General features: G+C 34.3%; 3 protein-coding genes across 4 annotated transcripts in view; 2 read left to right on the top strand and 1 right to left on the bottom strand.

Annotated features, from left to right (window-relative positions):
• Setd3 (SET domain containing 3) overlaps positions 1–21,278 on the bottom strand; it is an 86,828-nt gene extending 65,550 nt beyond the window's left edge. The window contains exon 1 of the mRNA XM_086835413.1: positions 20,622–21,278. The gene's annotated coding sequence lies outside the window, so the exon portion shown is untranslated. The remainder of the gene's footprint in view (positions 1–20,621) is intronic.
• mew (multiple edematous wings) overlaps positions 1–22,106 on the top strand; it is a 60,313-nt gene that overhangs the window by 22,987 nt on the left and 15,220 nt on the right. The gene's annotated exons all lie outside the window — the stretch shown is intronic.
• On the top strand, positions 6,976–7,982 carry LOC147643186 (uncharacterized). The gene has a single exon (XM_086835414.1). The coding sequence runs from the start codon at positions 7,476–7,478 to the stop codon at positions 7,911–7,913; it is 438 nt and encodes a 145-aa protein (XP_086691540.1). The 5' UTR covers positions 6,976–7,475; the 3' UTR covers positions 7,914–7,982.

Here is a 22,106-nt window from a genome sequence, read left to right as displayed (position 1 = left end):
TTCATCAGACAAAAATAGATAATTCTCCCCCCAGCAAGAATGTTAAATATTTACAATGATAAATAATCTTATTTTATCGTATCAAAGGGCTCTGGTTATCAGAGACATATCTAGCCATTTATTGTGGTATTTATTTGCTTTATCATATATTTTTATCGATTTAGTTGATATTAATATGATTTTTTCTTTATTTAACACTCAGCAGTATCTTAATCAAATAAAATCAATTATAATTGCACTAAAAATATCCCATTTTCTTGCTTAAAAATCCCCGTGACACGTTGCGTGTTCTGTCATCTCTTAAAAGGCAACAAATAAAAAAATAAAATAAAACAACAGAAGCGAATTCAGCTAAGCATCTTCTGTGTTGCCTTCGCCTGACTCCTGGTGGCAGGCACCATTAAAAAATGCAAGTTGCTTGGCCAGTTGGCAGTCGGTTTGTATGGAGAAGGAGAGAGGCTAAGGAGCTCGTTTCGCTTTTACTTAACATTTGAAGCCTTTGCGCCGCTAATTGGCTGAAAATACCAAAAATGGCAATGCATGACGACGATTCCTAGCCGCCAGTCAGCTAACAAAAGGAGCAAAATAACAGGGGGGGAAATCCCCCTTCTTAGGTTCGAGGTAAAGTTATGTCCAGACCTGGGTTTATATACGGAAAACATTGTTAAGACTTGTCGATAGTTGTCGTTGATATTCTGCCGAAAATTTTGAAATATTTTAAACTATCAATAGTTATTTATTTATATTTTTTATGCGAATTTTTTGGGTTAATCACAGTTTAAAAACCTCATAACTAAGTCAAAAAAGCAGTAATTCCAAATCGGAAAGCTGTCCTGCGCTAGTTTTTATTGGGTTAACAAATCTGCATACTCAATTTAAAATAAAAAAAAATTGAAATTTTTTGTACATTTTTGAACATTTTAACGATGTAACCCCTTATAAAATTTTCAAAATTTTGAAAAAATTAAATTTTTGTCAGATATGTCTAGAAAGATTCGCCTGTTGATGCTGATCAAGAATATATATGATTTATAGGGTCGGAAAAGACTCCTTCGCTTAGTTTTAAGCTTCTGCCTAAAATAACAATACCCTGCAAGAGTATAAAAATGTTACAAAAATTATAATATAAGATTAAAGATACTTAGCTTACATGGGAGTTAGGATTAAATACTCAGCCTCCAGCTAGGTTTAGTTTAATTTTCCTTAAAAGTAACTTATTTAAAATCAACATTTTTATTAAAAGATATTGAAATAATATAAATAAATAAACTTGCATTATCAGATTAAGTTTAAACTTAAAAGAACCATACATTATTTCACTATTCACTATTTCAAAACTTAACTTAAAAGGTTCTTAGACAGCTTGTAATCTCTTAAAGCTAAGGGTTATATTATAACCTCTATAGAGTGTCTTATTTACCTAAAAAAAACCCGCATTAATTTCCATTAATAACAAGGATATATATCCTGCAACACATCTCCTTAATGAGCAACAGGCGGTTTCCTTTTTTTATTATTCGCTCTTAATTGACGGTTCCCTCCTGGGCTGCAATTTTCCCATTTTCAGTGGGCGGAAAAACAATGCAATATTATAAATAAATAATATTTATTTGTGCTGCCATCGATTGCGTGGGCCGCATCAGCAGCAGCAGCAGCTGCTGCGTGGGTGCCGCCAGGCTCAAAGCCTCTTTTTCCCAAAAAAAATAAATAAAAAATAAGGCGAAAGGGTAAACTCCAAACTGGCAAATCGCGGGGCGTGCATCTGCAACATGCAACTTCGATCGTTGCAACGATCCTCGATCAGTGATGCCACCAAAAAAATATATAGAGAAAATAATATATATATAAATACATTAATTTTTCATTAGTTCTTTAGTAATATTTCTCAACTTTTACTTAACAAATTTTCAGTTTTTTTTTGTGTTATCTTATCCATGGCTATGACTTTGATATCGTTAGGCCTTGGTTGCCCTTCAACCTGTATTATCTATAGATATAGTCACATTCCTGGTGGTTAGTAAGCTTTATTTGGTAGTATAAAGTTTTTGATATGTTTAGTAGCTCACATAAATACTGAATTGTATTTTTTTTTAACTTTATGAGATAGGAAACAAATATTTTAAAAATATATCCTTATAGTGCATGTGTTTTATACATTTTAAATATTTCTAAACTACATTAAGGCACTTAAATTGTAGAAATTTAATGCCTTATATTTTTATAAAATATTTTATTTATTCCCCGAAAAGGCATGGCTTCTTTACAGCCAATTCTTCAGCACTTTTTCTGGTAGCTTCCTAAGCCTGTCTTTGGCTTTCTTTCTTCTCTGTCTGCTGTGGCTCCTTCTCCTCGTTGTTGTTGCCAATAAAAAAACGCGACAGCAAACAATTTAAATTTGAATTTAAATTAGCTGCTGGCCAGCAACACCAAAAAGGCAAGAGATACCCAGAAAGTGGAGCTGCATCCCAAAGATACATATCCCAGAGAGTCTGATCACGAGAGGCAGCTTCCTTTTTGGCTTTGTTTGAACGAAAATATTATAAGTTAGGCCAGCAGGGTTTCAAAAGGATTACCTATAGCCTATTTTATTTATAAATTATCTGATATATATAAATTTAAATATAGTTTTAATACCACTTATTGAATTATTAATTAATTGTTTGTTTCCCCCCACTTTTTGACTCGTTGCAGGTATGTACTTTGGACAAACTTTAACCCATTTGCTGCTGCCTGCAGCTGTGATTAATTAAGGGGCATTGTGGTCTCTCGATAACAATGCAATATAAATAAACAAAAAAACGCAAGCAAACAAACAAATAAATGGACCCCACTGACAGTTTGCATTTAAATGTCAATCAGCGCCAAAGAAAAAGAGAAAAAGTGACAGGACAGCGACTGCGACTGCGTGCGGGTGGCAATGTTGGTGGTGCTTTTGATGGTTAATGGTGGTGGTTTCATTACTATAGATCTATATATACTTAAAAATATATATACATATATATATATATATATATTTGTATTTGTACCTGAGGCCGCCTAATGCGATTTTGACAAATAAATTCATCAACACTTCCGCTGACAACTGGCAGATGAGGCTGGCAGCCAAACAACTGCAAAAATGCAACTGCAACTGCAACTCCAATTGCAAGATCAGGCAGCCAAAGGCACTGGGAAAAAATATAAATACGATAACTAATAAATCTATAAGGAATTTATACTATTTTTTTGGATTAGAAATAATTTTTTATGACAGAAAAAATTTCGAAAGAGTTACATGTACTTTTGTTCACATTTTTGTAGAGTTTATAGTGAGTTTCCAATCATTTTAATCAGTTTAAATAAATGTGAGCTTGATTTTGTAACATAATTATATAGTATTATATTATATGATATATTTTTAAACTAGAAATATATTTTTAAACGTCTCTAAAAGGTCTGAAAACATACAGAACCTTTTCTAATATTTATAAAAAGTTTCCAAACATATTATTAATTTTCAAAAGACTTGGCTCAAATTACCTGCTCTTTCATATATTTTTAATAATTTTTTCTGAGTGTATTTAACTTGTGGAAAATGTTAACAACAGCAGCAACAGACAAACGCATTTGAATTTCAAATTTGAGCACATTTAACGAGCATTCGCCTGGACAGAACAGCAGTTGTAGTTGCATTTAAGTTGGTTTGTGTATTTTTTGTTGTATTTTTTGGGATCAGGATGAGGTGGTTGCGGTGGCTAAGGTGGCTGTGGTGCAGTGTGGCTCCACAGTAGTGGTTGTTGCTGTTGGCGGCCTGCCATGTCGACGCTCATCAGGCTGACAGCTCTGGCAGAGCGATAAATTCTGGCAAAAGGCACCACAAAGCCACTCAAATTCGCTGTAAGAATTCACAAAGTTAATTGAGCATGCAAAGAGATCAGATTCCACCACGCCTGCGCGCCCTTTACAAACAAAAAAGAAATAACAAAATGACACTGAGGGGAAAAATAATTAAATTAAATGGGAGTAGAAAAAGCTTACAACTTAGGAGGAAGTGTAAATAATTTTGTACAAAGAAAATAGCTTGTTAGATGCATTAAATATTAAACTGGCAGCCAGAAGTCCATTTTAAAGTAACCCCTTTTTCTGCCAGTGCATGTTGGAGGTTCTGTGGGTTCGCCCCCAATTTGCAGAGTCAACAGAAAAATGCACAGAGACGTGCCAGGTCAAAAAAAAAACATAAATGAAAGGGCGTGCAAAACTAACAGAATTTGGAATGTACTCACCACACTTCTGAGAATCTGACTATTGAAGTGTTGGAGTATTGGAATATCGAAGAAGAATATCTGAGTATCTGAGAATCTGAGTATCTGAGTATTGGAGTATTGCAGTAGCCGAGTATCTAAATATCCAAACATCTGAAGATTCGAATATCCAAGCTTTTGAGTAATTGAGTACATAAGTATCTTAGTATCTAAGCTTCCAAGTATCTAAGTATCCAAGTAACTGAGTAACTGGGAATCTAAGTACCCGAGTATCCAAATATCTAAGTACCCGAGTATCTAAGTAACCAAGTATCTGAGTAACAGAGTATCAAAGGCTCAAAGTATCAGAGTATCTGAGAATACAAGTATCTGATTCCACAGTATCTGATAATCTGTTTATTCCAGGTATCTATGTAAGTATGAAGTACCCGATTATCCAAGTATCTAAATATTCAAGTATCTAAGTATCGAAGTATCCAAGTATCCAAGAATCCAAATATCTAAGTATCCAAGTATCAGCCTCCGAGTAACTGAATAACAGAGGATCTAAGTATCTATTAATCCAAGTATCTGATTCCAGAGTATCTGATAATCAATGAATCCCGAGTATCTGAGTATCTAAATATCCAAGTATTTAAGTAACCAAATATCTGAGTAACTGAGTATTTAAGTACCAGAGTATCTAAGCATCTGAGTAAATTATATGCCAAGTATCTGATTCCAGAGTATCTGATAATCTATGTATCCCGAGTATCTGAGTATGAAGAAATATCCAAATAACTAAGTATCCAAGTATCTTAGTATATAAGTATCCATGTATCTAAGTATCCAAGTAACTGAGTAACAGAGAATCTAAGTATCTAAGTAACCAAGTATATGAGTAACAAGTATCCAAGTATCTGATAATCTATGTATTCCAAGTATCTGAGTATGAAGTACCCGAGTATTCAAGTATCTAAGTATTCAATTATCTAAGTATCCAAGAATCTAAGTATCCAAGTAACTTAGTGACAGAGTATCTAAGTATCTGAGAATCCAAGTATCTGATTCCAGAGTATCTGATAATCTATATATCCCGAGTATCTCATAATCTATGTATCCGAGTATCTGAGTTTGAAGTACCCAAGAATCCAAGTATCTAAATATCCAATTATCTAAGTAACAAAGTATCTGAGTGTCTTAGTTTCCAAGTAACTGAGTAACAGAGTATCTAAGTATCTGATAATCCAAGTATCTGATTCCAGAATATCTGATAATCTATGTATCCCGAGTATCTCATAATCTATGTATCCGAGTATCTGAGTTTGAAGTACCCAAGAATCCAAGTATCTAAATATCCAATTATCTAAGTAACAAAGTATCTGAGTGTCTTAGTTTCCAAGTAACTGAGTAACAGAGTATCTAAGTATCTGATAATCCAAGTATCTGATTCCAGAATATCTGATAATCTATGTATCCCGAGTATCTCATAATCTATGTATCCGAGTATCTGAGTTTGAAGTACCCAAGAATCCAAGTATCTAAATATCCAATTATCTAAGTAACAAAGTATCTGAGTGTCTTAGTTTCGAAGTAACTGAGTAACAGAGTATCTAAGTATCTGAGAATCCAAGTATCTGATTCCAGAGTATCTGATAATCTATGTATCCCGAGTAGCTGAGTATCTGAGTCTCCCAGTAACCAACTGTGGGCGTCGCAGATAAGCAAATGCAATGCGACCCATAAAAGTCAGCGAACCTAATGAACTTGCAAATGTTTACGACTGTGTTTGCTAGAATTTCCATTTGATTTTTCCAAGCCGCAAGAATTTGCTTTGATTCTACAACCAAGTTTTTGCCAGCTTATCACTAAAGCCGGCACACTAAAAGTTTTTATAGCCAAAGTTCTGGCCACAGAGGTTAAGCCCATTCATGTTCTATGATCTATACAAAGAAATATATATAGAAAATGTAACAATTTCTACTAATAAAATGAACTTGTGAATAGAATGTATTGTTTAACTAGCGATAAAGATTTCCTCGTACTTAATACAATTAAATCTCTTAGAAAAGATTTTCAAAAAAGTACCATAACTTGTTCATTAGTGTATTCTGCATACCAAATCGAATCGAATCAAAATCGAATCGAAAACGAATACCAAATTGATTGCCTCCTCCGGATGCAATGAATTTCCAACAAACAAACGGCGAGTCCACGAAATAATAAACAACGGCGATCGTCTACAGTAATAAGTAAACTCTCGACCAGTCCAACCATAAAATGAGGCGATACGGATTAGAGTTCAATAGCGATGCGAACATAACAATTATGATTGCCAAGCGTCCGATCTGGGAACATGAATATATACATATATATATAGGAATGTATATATATACGTATTCCCCACTTACAATTTCGATTTTCGATCGGTATGCTACCAAAAAAATCCGCCCCTCTGCTAATAGCTGATAGCTGCTATCGGAAATAAGCTATGCCGCATGGCCCCCAAAAGGCATGACCCACTTCCAAAGTCAGGAGTTGGGGCACAGAAAAGTGGTAGAGGAGAAGGAGGAAACTATACAGGAAACTATATCTATCAGATAGCAGATATTATCTTATGAACATATGTTGCTTTCAATGCTTACAATGGCTTTGAGTTATATATTTTTATATAAAAAAAACTTAGATACTTATAATACCTATATATTTCCTAGTGTCATAACTGTATAATAGTAAAGATACACATTAAGCTGAAGATTATATTTATAAATATTCATAGTTTAATTTCTACCTGTTTTATATTTTATTTTTTTAAGAATGGATCAGTATTCCCTAGCATATTGACAGAGTTACAAAATAAGCCGCAGATTATATAGAAAAATATCTTACTGAGTAAACGAGTATTTGAGTATTTTAGGTAGTTCTCATTTTTGTTTAAACAGCTGCCAAACTTTGCTTATTTGTTTGCCTCTCCCTGTTGGTTTTTTCCTATTTTTTTTGGCATTTCCGATAAGAGAATTTAAAACGTGTGAAATATCAATCATATTTGGCACGATAATGCCGGGTTTATGCGTCTGTAAGAGGGCATATGACACTGAGACATGTAACTAAAGTTACTTAATATTATAAGCCTTAGCAGGCTGAAATTGTCATACAAAAAATTAAACCTAGATTCCATAGAAAAGTCATTCCTGAAACCCAATGAAAAACCTGAAATCCAACTCAATATCCTTAAAATAAAAACAAAACTATATAATGTCGGTTGCATTGGAAGGATCGTTCCTGGAGGAAAGCAGCACCGATGATCAGTTACCGGAAGATACCGAGAGTGTTGATGAGGAAATAGATGTGGAACAGGCCCAGATAACAGAGCCCCTTGATGAGGAAGTATGGATGAGCCTGCATGGCTTCCAGGACGGGGAGGATGACCACCTGTTGGTCATCTTTTCATTTTACTGTTCACTTGCCGAATTCAACCAGTTACCTGGCGGTCTGGAGCTTCGTTTTCCCACGGCAGAGCACCTGGAACGAGGCTGCCTGTTGGCCAAACGTTTTGTGGCCAATAAAATGCCACTCCATTGGCACCTAGGAAGGCTTGAGGTTAGCTCGGAAAATGCCATTGTTGGGACTCTTCGCGGCAAGACGAGTTTTTTTCGCAAATTGCGAAGGGCCTTCGCCAACTATTTTCTGTAGTAATTATTGTTTTACACATTTCACATTCATTGTAATACAAAACTTTGATTCAAATGAAATGCAAATTGCAGGAAATTGTGTTGTTGAAAGTTGTGACATTCTAATTGAAACTCCAATACTTTTTTGGATATTTGTTGTTGAAAGTTTTAAATCACTTCAATACCTATTTTGCAATTGTTGTTGAACCATTTCAAAAAAGGTTGAAAATGTTGCAAATTTAAGAAATACATTGCATACTACATCTTTCATTTGTATACATATAAAGAACATTTTAATAAATTGTTATAAAATGTTGTTGAAACTTCACCAATTTCATTAATACTTTTCTCAGTAGCTCTAAAATCTTCCTCAACTTAAAATCCTTATCAAACCACACATCTTATTAGTTACAAAACCCCCCAAACAAAATCAAGAACAACCTCTCAAAATTGAGTGTTTATAAACCCTTATAATACCAACAATAAAATAGGGATTTTACATCCAAAAAGGTCAGTTTCCCTTGGGTCTAAGTGGTGTCCCTTCGGTGGTATTAAATGGAAATCCCATAAACAATTTCCATTTAGAGACTTTTGATTTGATTTTCTCACACAATATGGAAACATGTAAATTTAAGACCCGCAACATGTTGCTGATCATCAATCGCCTTAAAATATATTTAATTTAACAACCACCCCAAACCCGAAAAATGCTGAAAGGCCGCCAAAAATTCAACTGAAAATTCTCCAAAAAGAGGGGGAAGGGGGGAGGGGCGCTGTAAATAAAATGCTCATATTGCCAGAGTCTTCAATTAAAACTCATTAACATAATGGCCTAAAACAGCCGCCAAATGTGACAAAAATAAAGCAATAACCCGACGAGGGAACTGTGGCGGGGCCCGGCTTCAAAGTGAATTTACTTGTCAGTGTCGTCGCATGTAATTTATGCAAATTTTATGCGCACACCACCAAAAAGCAAAGCAAGCTCAACAAAAAAAAAAAAGAATAATAATAAAATAAAGTGTACTAAAGCCAGCGCAAAAATAACAACAAAAAAAGAGATAGAGACAAGAAAAACATTAAACGCAACGCACGCAGAATTTGTTGGTTGTTTCTCATTGTTTTTATTGCTGTTTATATTTCTGTATTTTTGCTCAGGGTGGGATGGGTGCTTGTGTCGTTTTCATTTTGGTTTATGGTGACATAATTAAAATTTATACGACTTTACAGCCCGCATTTTTTCACTGGAAGGGTGTCGTCTCTTTTGCTCTATCTCTATGCCTCTTTCTCTTTTCTAAATGACAAAGTCACTCGTTGATAGAGTATATATGTTACGTATTGGAGCAATAACCCAGGTTCCATCGATAACTTATCAATTAGAGAATAAAAATTGTGCAACCGATTATAACGTAGCTATTCGCTAAGTGGCTTTACTTATTGATTAATCCCTAGGTAATTATCGTGTGGTAACAAGGTTTTATGTGGTAGTTAGTTCTCAGGTAGACTTAATAGTAGGTTCAATAATAAAACGAATTGAAAGATTAATTCCTCTGAACTATATACTTTTAAGTATCTACGACCGGTAATTACCTATGATCAGTAAGTAGCTCTGATCAGTAAGTATCTATGACCAGTAATTAGCCATGATCACTAAGTATCTACGACCAGTATGTATGTATGTATGATCAGTTACTAACTTTGAACACTTGTAAACAATGACTTGCAACTTTTGTAACACAACACATGTCTGAGACGTGGCCGATAGAAGGCACTTCGTTCCGGGGAGGTTAGAACTAGTTGGGAATTATATGTACAGATGTGGGAGATTTGTTTTGGAACGAATTCAAGAGCATGCTATTTGAATGAAACTATGGAGTTATTCTTCTATATAATTTTACTAGCATGTATGTCGGATCATGGCGAATCGGTGGACCATATATGTATATACATATATATAGCTGCCATAGGAACAATCGGACAATTTATAGAACTATGATCAATAATTAACTATGGCCAGTAATTAGCTATGACCAGAAATTAACTATAAGCAGTAAGTAACTCTGAACACTAAGTATCTATAACCAGTAAGTAACTTTAATCAGTAAGTATCAACGAACATTAAGTAACTCCGAACATTAGGTATCTATGATTAGTAATTAACCATGATTAGTAAGTATCTATGACCAGTATGTATGTATGTATGATCAGTTACTAACTTTGAACACTTGTAAACAATGACTTGCAACTTTTGTAACACAACACATGTCTGAGACGTGGCCGATAGAAGGCACTTCGTTCCGGGGAGGTGAGAACTAGTTGGGAATCATAAGCACAGATCTGCGAGATACGTTTTGGAACAAATTTAAGCTATTTGAATGAAACTATGTAGTTATTCTTTTATATAATTATACAAGTATATGAATTGGAGCATGGCGAATCGGTGCACTATATATATACATGTATATAGCTGCCATAGGAACGATCTGAAATTTTTAAGGAAAAAGTTATAACTTTCCCAGATTCAACAGATTTTCATTAAATTTAATATATAGCCATTACATATTAATCTAGAATTTTGTGTAAAATTTCCTTTCTTGTTTTAAACTTTGATTAAAAAAAATGTTAATATAAAAACTAACTATCGATTAAAAAATGGTATTTCATCTGTAGTCTGAAGCTTAAAACTAAGTGAAGGACTTATTTCCGACCCTATAAATCACATATATTCTTGATCATCATCAACAGGAGAATCGATCTAGCTGGGTCGGGCTAAAATTTAAATTTTTCAAAATTTTAAAATTAAAAAAAAAAAATAAACAAAAATTTATTTTTTTTTAAATTTTAAATTGAGTATGCAGATTTATTAACCTGCTAAAAATTAACATAAGAACGCTTACCGAATTGAAATTAATACTTTTTTGAATGAGTTATGATAGATTTAAAATTGCAAACGTCGGCTTACAGAACATACATAGCTTGCATTTATATTAATTATTTAATATTAATATTTTAGTCAAAGCTTTTAATTTTAATTACCTAGACAATGGAAATAAATAACATTTATAAGTTGAATTCCCTCTGTTCTAGTGCCCACTGTAATCAAAAGAAATTATGTCAAAATGTGAGTCAGTTGAGTTTCCTTATCGGCTCCCCCGTCTCTCTCTCTCTCTTTCTCTCCTTCTCGCTCTCACACTCCCTTTTCTCTGGAGGGGGTGTACGCCCCTACCTTAAGCATTCCAGTGTCCCCTCTCTCACTCTTTGGAAGGAACTCCTCGCCGTGTGTGGCCCTCTCCCTTGCACAATTTATTTCAAATTCAAATTCAAAGCCAGACAAAAACAACACTAAATTATCAAGAAGAAAAAGAAAAGGAATAAAAAGGTGGAAGGCAAGGGGGAGGTGGGGGAAGACCCCAATCCTGCCATCTCGCTTGCACCGGAGTCTGTTTATTTATGCGCACGTTTCTCTTGCGCTCTTCTTGATCCTCTTCACTTCCCATCCCCCCCCCCCCTCAACTTGCATTTCTCTTGATCCTGTTGCTCTACTCTTTTGTAAGCACTGAGAGAAATGTATGAGAAGTTAGGCTTTACATTGAATTTAATAAATAAATATATGAAGAAGAAAATAGATAGCTAAATAAATTAAAAATATATTTCATTTTAAAAAATTTTAAATGATATTTATATTTTTAAAAATTCAGTACCATAATTTTTCTCACTGTTCTTTCTGTCTTCCTCTTCATCTGTTGCTGTTTGTAATTTACCTGCCATCCGAACTGTTTTGTTTACCTATGCCGGCTTTTCCCCGCGTTTTCCCTTTTCCCTCTTATACACCTTGAATTCAGAATTCTCCTGCTTCTCCTTGTTGATTCCTCTTCAGTTGCCTTCCACTTAGCGACCACTATTATTCCTCCCCTGCTTCATCATCAGCTTCTCCTCCTTACGTGTTTTTTGTTTACGCTGCGCGGCTTCGTTCTTTGTCATGAAAGGATAATAAAAAACGAAATTATGTTTAAATATGCCAATGTTCCCTCTATCTTTGCGACCTCCATTTCCATCTTTCTTTATATATCTCTCTATCTCTATCTATATCTCTTCATCTTCTACATCTATCCCGCTCTTTTGGGGGCATAGGCGTGTTAACGCTTTTATTGTCGCCATGTCATTGCCATAAATGTGCCATAAATGTACCACGGACCAACGCCCGTATAAAGAAGGAGATATAGGGACATTGTACAGGCATATATCTCAGTGTAGATACATATGTTGTATATACTAACCATATCTGTTTTCTGTATTGCCATCCTTATTTGGGAACTGTTCATGTTTCGGAGAGTTCCATTAGGAGACTTCCATTTAAAGTGTTCACTTTGGAAGTGTTCATTTTGGGAAGTGTTTCTTTGGGAAGTGATCCTTTGGGAAGAGCTAGTTTAGAAATTTCACTTTTGAATTCATTTTCTAAGAGTCAAACAAATAACTTGCAACTCTGTAAAATCGCATAATTTTTTGTTTTTATTAATATTGAATCAATTCCAAATATAATAATAACGATTGGGCAGATCGATAACCAGAATCACACTCCTTAATCTCTTAAGAATTTATCAAACAGCTAGAAATTAATTGGATTGCTTCCATTAAGAGGCAAGCGATATTTATCGTTCAGTTTATCGAATTAATCAAGCATCCTCCTGCCTTCTTTCTCCTTCCCATTTCCCATTTCCAATTCCCCCCTTTTCCAGTCGACCGCAACTACAATTTGTTTACGAACAATTTATGAGCGGAGCAGCCAAAAGTCAAAAGGGGGTAACAGTCAAACTTCGCTTTATGGAATTTCTAATATATATTATTTTTTATATATGCATATATATTTTATATATCTATATAAATAAATATATGTATATATAAATTTACTTCTATATATCTCCAATCCATTCCATAATTATTTTAAATAAATATACAAAGATTTGTTCAATTAAGGATGTTTTGACTGTAGAGATTAAAGTCAAGCCCGAAGCTGCGCATGCGCGCCTTTTGCCAGAGACAAATTTCCGAATGCTGATCCAACCGCTTGACCTTGCCATCAATTCTCATAATGGAAATGGTTTGGGAAATGTGCGGGGGAAAAATGGAAATGAAACCGCTGCTGGGCTGCTTTTCCCAATAACAACAAAATACTCGTACAAAACGCGATAAGCTGCAAAGCCGCGGGCCAATTTGTGCTACTTGGGTTACGTCCACCAAAAAAAAAACAACAAAAAAAAGAAAATATGGGGAGGGATGCACACAGAGTTGCACTGAAAATAAAAGCTTTAGAAAATGTTAGAATATTTTCATAAGGGCATTTTCTGAATTTATCAAAGCTTAAAAATCCCATAACTCAGCCAAAAATGCATTAATTTCTATTTGGAAAGCTGCTCTGTGTAAGTTTTTAACAGGTTAATAAATCTGCATACTCATTTTAAAATTTCAAAAATTTTGAATTTTTATCAATTTTTGAAAATTTTTACCGATGTAAAAAATATAAAATTTTTAAAATTTTGAAAAAATTTAATTTTTGTCGGACATGGCTAGATTGATTCGCCTGTTGATGCTGATCAAGAATATATATGATTTGTTGGGTCGGAAATGACTCCTTCACTTAGTTTTAAGCTTCTGGATTAATATATAATACCATTATTTTAAACGGTATTAACTATAATTAGTTTTAAGCTTCTGACTAAAATTATAATCCCCTGCAAGGTTATCCAGAGAAGTTATTCATTATATTATATCTATATTATCCCTATTTAATCTACAATTTTGAGACTAATGATAAAGTTAGATGTTTGCCAGAAAATAAAAGAGCTATACTAAGCTATCTTTATAGCTTAGTAAATGAGATGTAATATACCATCAAAATACTTAAAAACTTGTAAATATATTAGATATTATGTATAAAAAATGTTTAAAATTTAAGCACATTTTTTCCAGTGTCCAAAGATGTATAGATCGATGGTTTGTGGGTTTGGTGCTTTTTTGAAGTTTGGGTTTTCAGTTTTTTTTTTTTTTTTTTGGTGGTTTAGTGGCTTAGTTCCGCGGCTATGATGGGTAGGCGGTCGAGCGGGCTACAGTGGCAGCAATTTAACGCTCCAGTGGACGCATACCATATGCATGTAGATCGGCGGAGATATCTACATATATATATATATATTTATACATATATATGCATCTGTGTTTGACCCACAATTAATCAGAGAGCTCGGCCACAGCTGCGCACGAATATTTTTGTTGTATTCATTTTTAGGCAGAGTTATCAGTTAACACACAAGGCCCAGTTATCGGATCGGGGTTATTCGGTTGCATTTCCTGTATCAATTTCCCATTTATATATATTTTTTTTGGCTAGCCAAATTAACGAGCCGTGAGCGATGACCCAATCGAATTTGGAGCGAGGTTGGGCCTCCCAAAAATGCGTAGTTTGCTCAATTTTCCCAGAGTGCTTTAGTTTTTATGGGCAACCGATTAATATTTTTGCCATTTCGAAAATTAATTTGTATATTAAAATTATGTGACTAAATGGGTATAGTAAATATTTGTAATAATTGTTGGTTTTAATGTGTTATAATTAGTTTTTAAATACAAAATATGGTTCTATTATTTTGTATGATCTCATATTGAGTTGTAGAAACTCTGAAAATAAGTTTAAGCTGGGCAAAACTTTTTATGATAGTTTATAAGACCTTAAGACATAGTTATATCAAATTTCAGACCATTAGACTATCTTATCTTTTAGTTTTTAGAGGTCACTATCAGGGTATACCGAATTTTGGCGTCATCTCTTAGGCTCTTCTATCTTATATATACATAAATAGTAGTATATACATATATATATATAATTTTAGTCTCTTCTGGTGTCTTGTTAATGAACACATTATGTGTTTGACCAACGACGGAAGCGCGTGCCTGCCTCCCATTATGGTTTTAGTTAAAGATTTGGCTTCTGGTTTTTTTGGCTTCTTTGCAAATTGAAACATCCGCAGATGTCGGCCTAATGGCAGCCAATACCTTATAGAAAATTATTGGAAAAATATGATTAACAGCCCTAAGGGAGCCCTACCATTTGTGGGTATGACTTCATATTCGGACAGCAGATCTCGCGGCTTTTTCTTTTTTTCTATATATATATATATAGAAATATATTTACTACTAACGCGCGTCACCGCGACACCTTGACATGCCACGCCTACAAAAAAAACTCCCCTGACAATGGATGACTTAACCAAATCCCATCAAATTATGCGCCTTCGGTGACTGCCCGTCTTGAATTTTAAGCCAGAAATGAAAGAAAACCCGAAAACCGACAAATTTATTGAAGTATGTCTCGGTTTGGATGTATATATATATATATTTTTTTTTTTTTGTAATTTCTAAAGTGACAAATCTCTTGGGTTATTATATTATTGAGCTTGGGGTTAGGTTACGAATATAACATATATCGTATAAATAATTATATCCAACAGAGCTGAGTGGGAGCGTTGAAAGGGAGTGTCTTAGGGAATTATTTATTTATGTATTTATGAAATCCGATGCCAAATGTTATAGAATAAAGAATGCAAATTGCAAAGCAAACATAAGTTATTAAATTGAAAGTTTAATATTATTTCTGAGAAGGAAATTGTATATAATTGTCATGGGATATAGGTATTTTCCATGAGAATTTTATTAAGCTGAAAAATATGTAATGGAATTTTAAAGTTTTATATAAGTAACTATAATATAAGTAATATAACTTATGGAATAATGTTCCTTAAGTTATCTTATATATGTACCTTAATTTTATTTTTTAATTGCTACTTATTCTAAAATTGTTTCTTATTTATAGGGAATTTTATATAATTCTATAAGACCTTCAATTCCATTAATTTCATTATGATTTCTTTTTCAAAATTCTTTGCCATGCTCTTAAACATTTCTATATAATTTTTATAATTCCATAAGAGTTCCAAATTTACTAATTAGCCTAAAATTTCTTTCTGGTATTTCTCTCCATGTTATTAACAAATTCTACTCGAATTTTCGATAACCCCTCAATATCTTATAATATTAAATTAGTTCTCCAAAGAAAACATTAGCTTAAACATGGTTTAACAACATTTCCACCTAGTTTTCCATATAATTTCTGTATAGTTCCATAAAACTTGAAATTCCCACTCATTTCGCTTCACTATTTGATGGATGACTTTGACATTGAGCCCCAAAGTCCATGGGTGCGAGTGTCAAATCGTCATCGCGTTGTCGTCTTAATGCGCAAATTGAATTAGGCAATGGTAAATGCCATTGCTTCTGTGTGTGCCCCGTATTATTTCTATTCGTAATTTGATTTTCAGCTTCGCCTGTCAGTTTACACATTGAACAATATGCATACCTACAAATATATAAACCATTAACAATCGCCAATCGCATTCCAATTTGAGGCAACAGCCTCCTTTCCTCCGGGAGACAGCTGCAGGTAAACGACACCGCATGTCGCCTATCGTCGATGCCGATCGGACAGGTAACAAGACTCTGTCAGGTAGGAAGAAAACCACACTAAAAACACAACCTCATCCTGGATCCTCTTCAACCACTCCATCCTGCGATACCTTTATCCTGTTTCACACAGCAGGAAGTGTCCTGGAAAGTATCCTGCAAAGTATCCCGCTTTCTTCGAGCACTAGAAATACGTGCCTAACCTCGATTGGCCTGCGGGCATAATTAGACTCTAGACTCGAGATACATCACCTGGTGGCCGGTGGTGGTATGGCGACAACACACAAAACACCTTTTGGCACACAATCAGCACAATCAGAGCCCTGCCGCTGGGCAAATAATATCTCAATCGCTTTGCAAATATCAGATTCTGCGATAACAATGAGAACACTGAGCGAAATAAGGAGGGAAATCGATATTACAGATGTTAAATCGAAGGAGTTTTACTATTTTAATTAAGATTTCAAGTTAAAATACTAAAATTACTTTAAATATAATGATTTCTTTGGGAATTTTAAACAAAAAAGAACTCTAAACTTTTAAATAATAATAATAATATTGTTTCAAATTTAGTCAGAAATGAGAGCTGGTTATATTTAAAAAAATATAAATATAACTTTAGCTTACTGTAGATTAAGAAAATAATAATTTTGAAGTATAAATATAGTAGAAACTAAAATAAACGTTAAATAAGTTAAGGAAAATTATGCATTTTAGTACTTCATTTTGAATAACAACCTGAGTAATATCCCAAAAGTTTACCATATGATTCAAATTTGCTTAAATAACATAAAAAATAACAAAATGCGTCAGTAGATGAGAATCTTATCTCACTTTTTTGTTGCCTCATTAGATGAGTTTTCCAGCTAAAAGTGCGGCAAGTGCGAATGCGAAATAGGAACGGCATTTCCTCACCGGAAACCGGAATCGCTTCCATCCCCATCCTTAAGTCTACTCCTATATCTCCATGAGATCCATAAATATTTACAGGGTTCACGGGGGTCACGAAAATGAATTGAAATTTCTTGTGGCAGACAAACGATAATAAATAAATATGCAGAGAAGGAAGGAGAGAGAAGGGGGAGATGGGAGTGTTCCGATGATGCTGCACCACTTAAGCATCTTCTTATTTTTTTGGGGGGATTCGAACTGGTATCAAAAAGGGGGTGAAACACTTGGAAACACTTGTGATAATCATGACTAATAAGATACACAAACAGGGCACCCAATATAAGAAAGAATATTCGAAGACAAACACAGCTGGCTGGGGCCACAAGACCAGACAATAATGCAATTTGGGGGGTTACAAAAATAGCTCTCAAGTTAAACCCATTTAGATGGCAATCGAAAAAAAAATATACAAAAAAAAGAAATAGAAAAATGAGCAAGTGGAAATTCGTCAGACGTTGCAATGAAAATGTATTTTTGTTAGAGAAAACTATGGCAGTAAAATATAATCGGAGATTTTAGTTAGAATTTATTTGTATACCCTTAATCAGTAATTAACTATGACCAGTAATCAACTATAAGCAGTAAGTAACTCTGAACATTAAGTATCAATGAACATTAAGTATCTATGATTAGTAATTAACCGTGATCATTAAGTATCTATGACCAGTAAGTAAGTATGTATAATCAGTTACTAACTTTGAACACTTGTAAACAATGACTTGCAACTTTTGTAACACAACACATATCTGGGACGTAGCCGGCAGAAGGCACTTCGTTCCTGGGAGGTTAGAACTAGTTGGGAATCATATGCACAGATGTGGGAGATTTCTTTTGGAACGAATTCAAGAGCTAGCTATTTGAATTAAACTATGGAGTTATTCTTCTAGATAATTTTACTAGTATGTATGTCGGATCATGGCGAATAGGCGGACCATATATATATATACATATATATAGCTGACATAGGAACAATCGGACAACTTATAGAACTATGATCAGTAATTAACTATGACCAAAAATTAACTATAAGCAGTAAGTAACTCTGAACAGTAAGTATCTATAACCAGTAAGTAAATATGATCAGTAAGTATCAATGAACATTAAGTATCTATGATCAGTAAGTAACTCTGAACAGTTAGTATCTATGATTAGTAATTAACCCTGGTCAGTAAGTATCTAAGTACGTAAGTAAGTAAGTTTGTATGTATGATCATTTACTAACTTTGAACACTAATAAACAATGACTTGCAACTTTTGTAACACAACACATATCTGAGACGTGGCCGGCAGCAGTCACTTCGTTCCGGGGAGGTTAGAACTAGTTGGGAATCATAGCACGCAAGTGAGAGATTTGTTTTGGACCAAATTTAGGAGCAAGCTATTTGAATAAAACTATGAAGTTGGTCTTGTATATAATTTTACTAGTATGTAAGTCGGAGCATGGCGAATCGGTGGACTATATATATCTATAAATATATATATATAGCTGCCATAGGAACAATCGGACGATTTATAGAACTATGATCAGTAATTAACTATGACCAGTAATTAACTATGAGCAGTAATTAACGTTAAAGACTAAGTATCTATGACCAGTAATTAACTAAGATCAGTAAGTATCTATGACCAGTAAGTAAGTATGTATGATCAGTTACTAACTTTGAACACTTGTAAACAATGACTTGCAACTTTTGTAACACAACACATATCTGAGACGTGGCCGGTAGAAGGCACTTCGTTCCGGGGAGGTGTGAACTAGTTGGGAATCATAGCACAGATGTGCGAGATACGCTTCGGAACAAATTGAAGCTATTTGAATGAAACTATGGAGTTATTCTTGTATATAATTATACTAATATATAAATTGAGGCATGACGAATCGGTGGACTATATATATATACATATATATAGCTGCCATAGGAACGATCGGAAAACTTTAAGAAAAAAATATTATAACTTTTCCAGTTTTCAACATATTTTCATCAAATTTAATATATAGCCGATATATATTAATCTAGAAATTTGTGTACAATTTTATAAAAATCGGACTACTATATCATATAGCTGCTATACAAAAAATCTTTAAAAATAGAGAAAAATTCAAAACGGTGAATTTGACTTCTTAATTTTGGTTTTAAAGAAATTTATTTAACAAATAGAAAACCTAATGATTCTGTTTGTTAAATATTGTTAATATTGTTAAAGAATATTTCTGTTCTTAAATTTGATAAACAACAAATCAAACTTTAGTTAAGCCCCCTTACTATTTTTTAAGTATTTCTTTTTCACCCCTTCTCTTTCCATAAATTAATTATTCAGTTTTTTCTCTAAGAGAGATTGAAGAATCCCCCCACCCCTGCCATTCGGCAATCAAACAATCAAATTCTTACAAGAGCCTCTTGAGGCTGCGGGTGCTTGGAATGCACTGTGGGATATCCAAAAGGGGCGGGGGTTGGGATATTTAAGGGGGGTGCTATGGGATGAGGGGATGAGGCCACTTGAAAGGGTTCTTTTTTTTCAAGCAATTGAGGCGACACGCGCGACGCCTTAAAGCGGCAATTAATGTTCAAATTTAATTAAACGCATTCTAAGCCATCGTCGCCAGTGCATTTGCTGCACTGCCCCCATACCACATCCCCCCACAACCCATTCTTAATTCTTGATTCTTTTTTTCCTCCAAGAAGTTCGGCGTCATCGGATTTTAATTGGAGCAGTTTGAGTGCACTGAGAGAAAATAGTTCTGTGAAAATAAGTCATAACTCTGTTAAAAATGCATTCATTTTCAATCGGAAAAGTTTTTAGAAGGTCAACAATTTTGCATATTATAATAAAATGTTAAAAAATTTTAATTTCTCTTGATATTAAACAAATTTTAATGATGTAGCCCCCTACAAAATTTTCCAAAAATGTTTTCCCACCTAGATCGAATCGGGTATTGATCCTGATCAAGAATATATATACCTTATAGAGTCGAAAATGACTCCTACACTGCATTCATGCTAATTACTAAAATCATAATACCCTACAAGGGTAAGAGAACTTAAACAAGAGCAGCAGCTTTCCAAATGCCAAAATTGACTTTCTCAAGAGAGGGACGTACTCTTTAAGCGACTCTCTCGCTCTTAGGATGCACTCTTTACAGCGAAAACAAACAGCGTCAGTAACGGGACTTTGCATGGAATGCAGGACAAGGACAAGAGATAGAAAAAACAGGCGCCCACGAAAAGCAACAGATGACGAAAATAAAAGGAAAAGAAAATAGTGTCGTTTCACTCACTCATTTACTTTCTTATTGCTGCAAAACCAAAACGGCGAATTAGTTTATGAAAACACACAAAACCTTTTAACTTGTATTTGTTAATACACTTCTTCACATTCCTTGCACTTGCACATATAAAAAAACAACAAAATTGACTTGCCATTCGCACAATTTGGCTGCTTACACACACACACACACACACACACACACACATACATGGTTTGGCGCACGAATAAAGAAAAATCGCGGCAGCGGTCCCGCTCTTCTTATTGTTCTCCAAAACGGCGAATTAGTTGATGAAATCACACACACACAAACAAAAAAAGAACAAAAACCTTCTAATTCGTATGTATACATACATTTTTTCACATTTCTTGCACTTGCACATACAAAAAAACAACAAAATTGCCAGCCGAACGCACAATTTGGCGGGTTTTCACACACACACATACATGGTTTGGTGCACTTCTTGCGAAAAATTGCGACAGCGGTCCCGATTTTCTTTTTGGGGCTGATTTAGGCCATGCCCCCACTTTACAAACACTTTCCACTATACTCCACTAGCACCTGCACCACGTGGCACTGTTTTTCCGCCGTAAATTTCCCGCTTTTCACTGTTTTTCACCGATCAACTGCGGAGCGATGTTTTTACGCCTTTTCTTCCGTCCGTTTTGTGATCTGCTCCTGCAATTTAACAGCACCTGTTAGATTTGCATTTTACATTTGGCACGCGTGCATAACAGTTTTACGTGTTTACAGATACATGGGGTAGAAGTCATGCCTGTTGGGGTTTAATTCCCATGTAGAAAGTAAAGTTAATTAACAGATCTGCACTTATCAGTGGAGGTGGGTGTAAGTTAACATAGGAAGTGATTTAACATGGCAATTGGGAGGGGGGGATTCTCGCGATAATCGAAGGCGGTGTGAAGAGAGGATGGGGAAAGAGAGGCTAGGCAAGAGAGACTGGGTAAGGGAGCCTTGGTAAGGGAGGCTAAGCAAGAGACGCTGGACATAAGAGACTGACAACACGATCCAATAAGTATCTGTCTCTAGTTTGTATCTTATTCTTCTAATTGGATGACATGACAATTTCTTCGAAATATCTAAGTTTAAAAATATCATAACTAAGCCAAAAATTAATTATTTTTAATTCGGAAACGTGTGTATGTTAATTTTTAACAGGTAAATAAAACTGCATACTCCATTTAAAATGGTAAAAATTTAAATTTAGGCCGATTTTTTTTTTCAAAAAATGGGAAATTTTTGAAAAAAATTTTTTTCGGCCGGAGATGGCTAGAAAGATTCGTCTGTTGATGCTGATCAATAATATATATGATTTATAGGGTCGGAAAGGATTCCTTTACTTAGTTTTTAGCTTCTGAGTTAAATTATAATACCCTGCAAAATATAATAAATTCTAGAAACAGTGTAATATATTGAATTAACAGATTTCATATATGTATATAATATTAATATGTTTATAAATAAATATTTATATTTAAT

Source organism: Drosophila serrata, unplaced genomic scaffold (genome assembly GCF_035046125.1).
Source record: "Drosophila serrata isolate PLE 108 unplaced genomic scaffold, ASM3504612v1 contig_276, whole genome shotgun sequence".
NCBI lineage: Eukaryota > Metazoa > Arthropoda > Insecta > Diptera > Drosophilidae > Drosophila > Drosophila serrata.
Note: the sequence above shows the minus strand (reverse complement) of the source record. Positions and strands in the feature narration are given on the sequence as shown.

What these genes read in the sequence shown, in the direction of transcription:
- LOC147643186 (XM_086835414.1), top strand. Translation starts at nt 7,476, where the DNA reads ATGTCGGTTGCATTGGAAGGATCGTTCCTGGAGGAAAGCAGCACCGAT.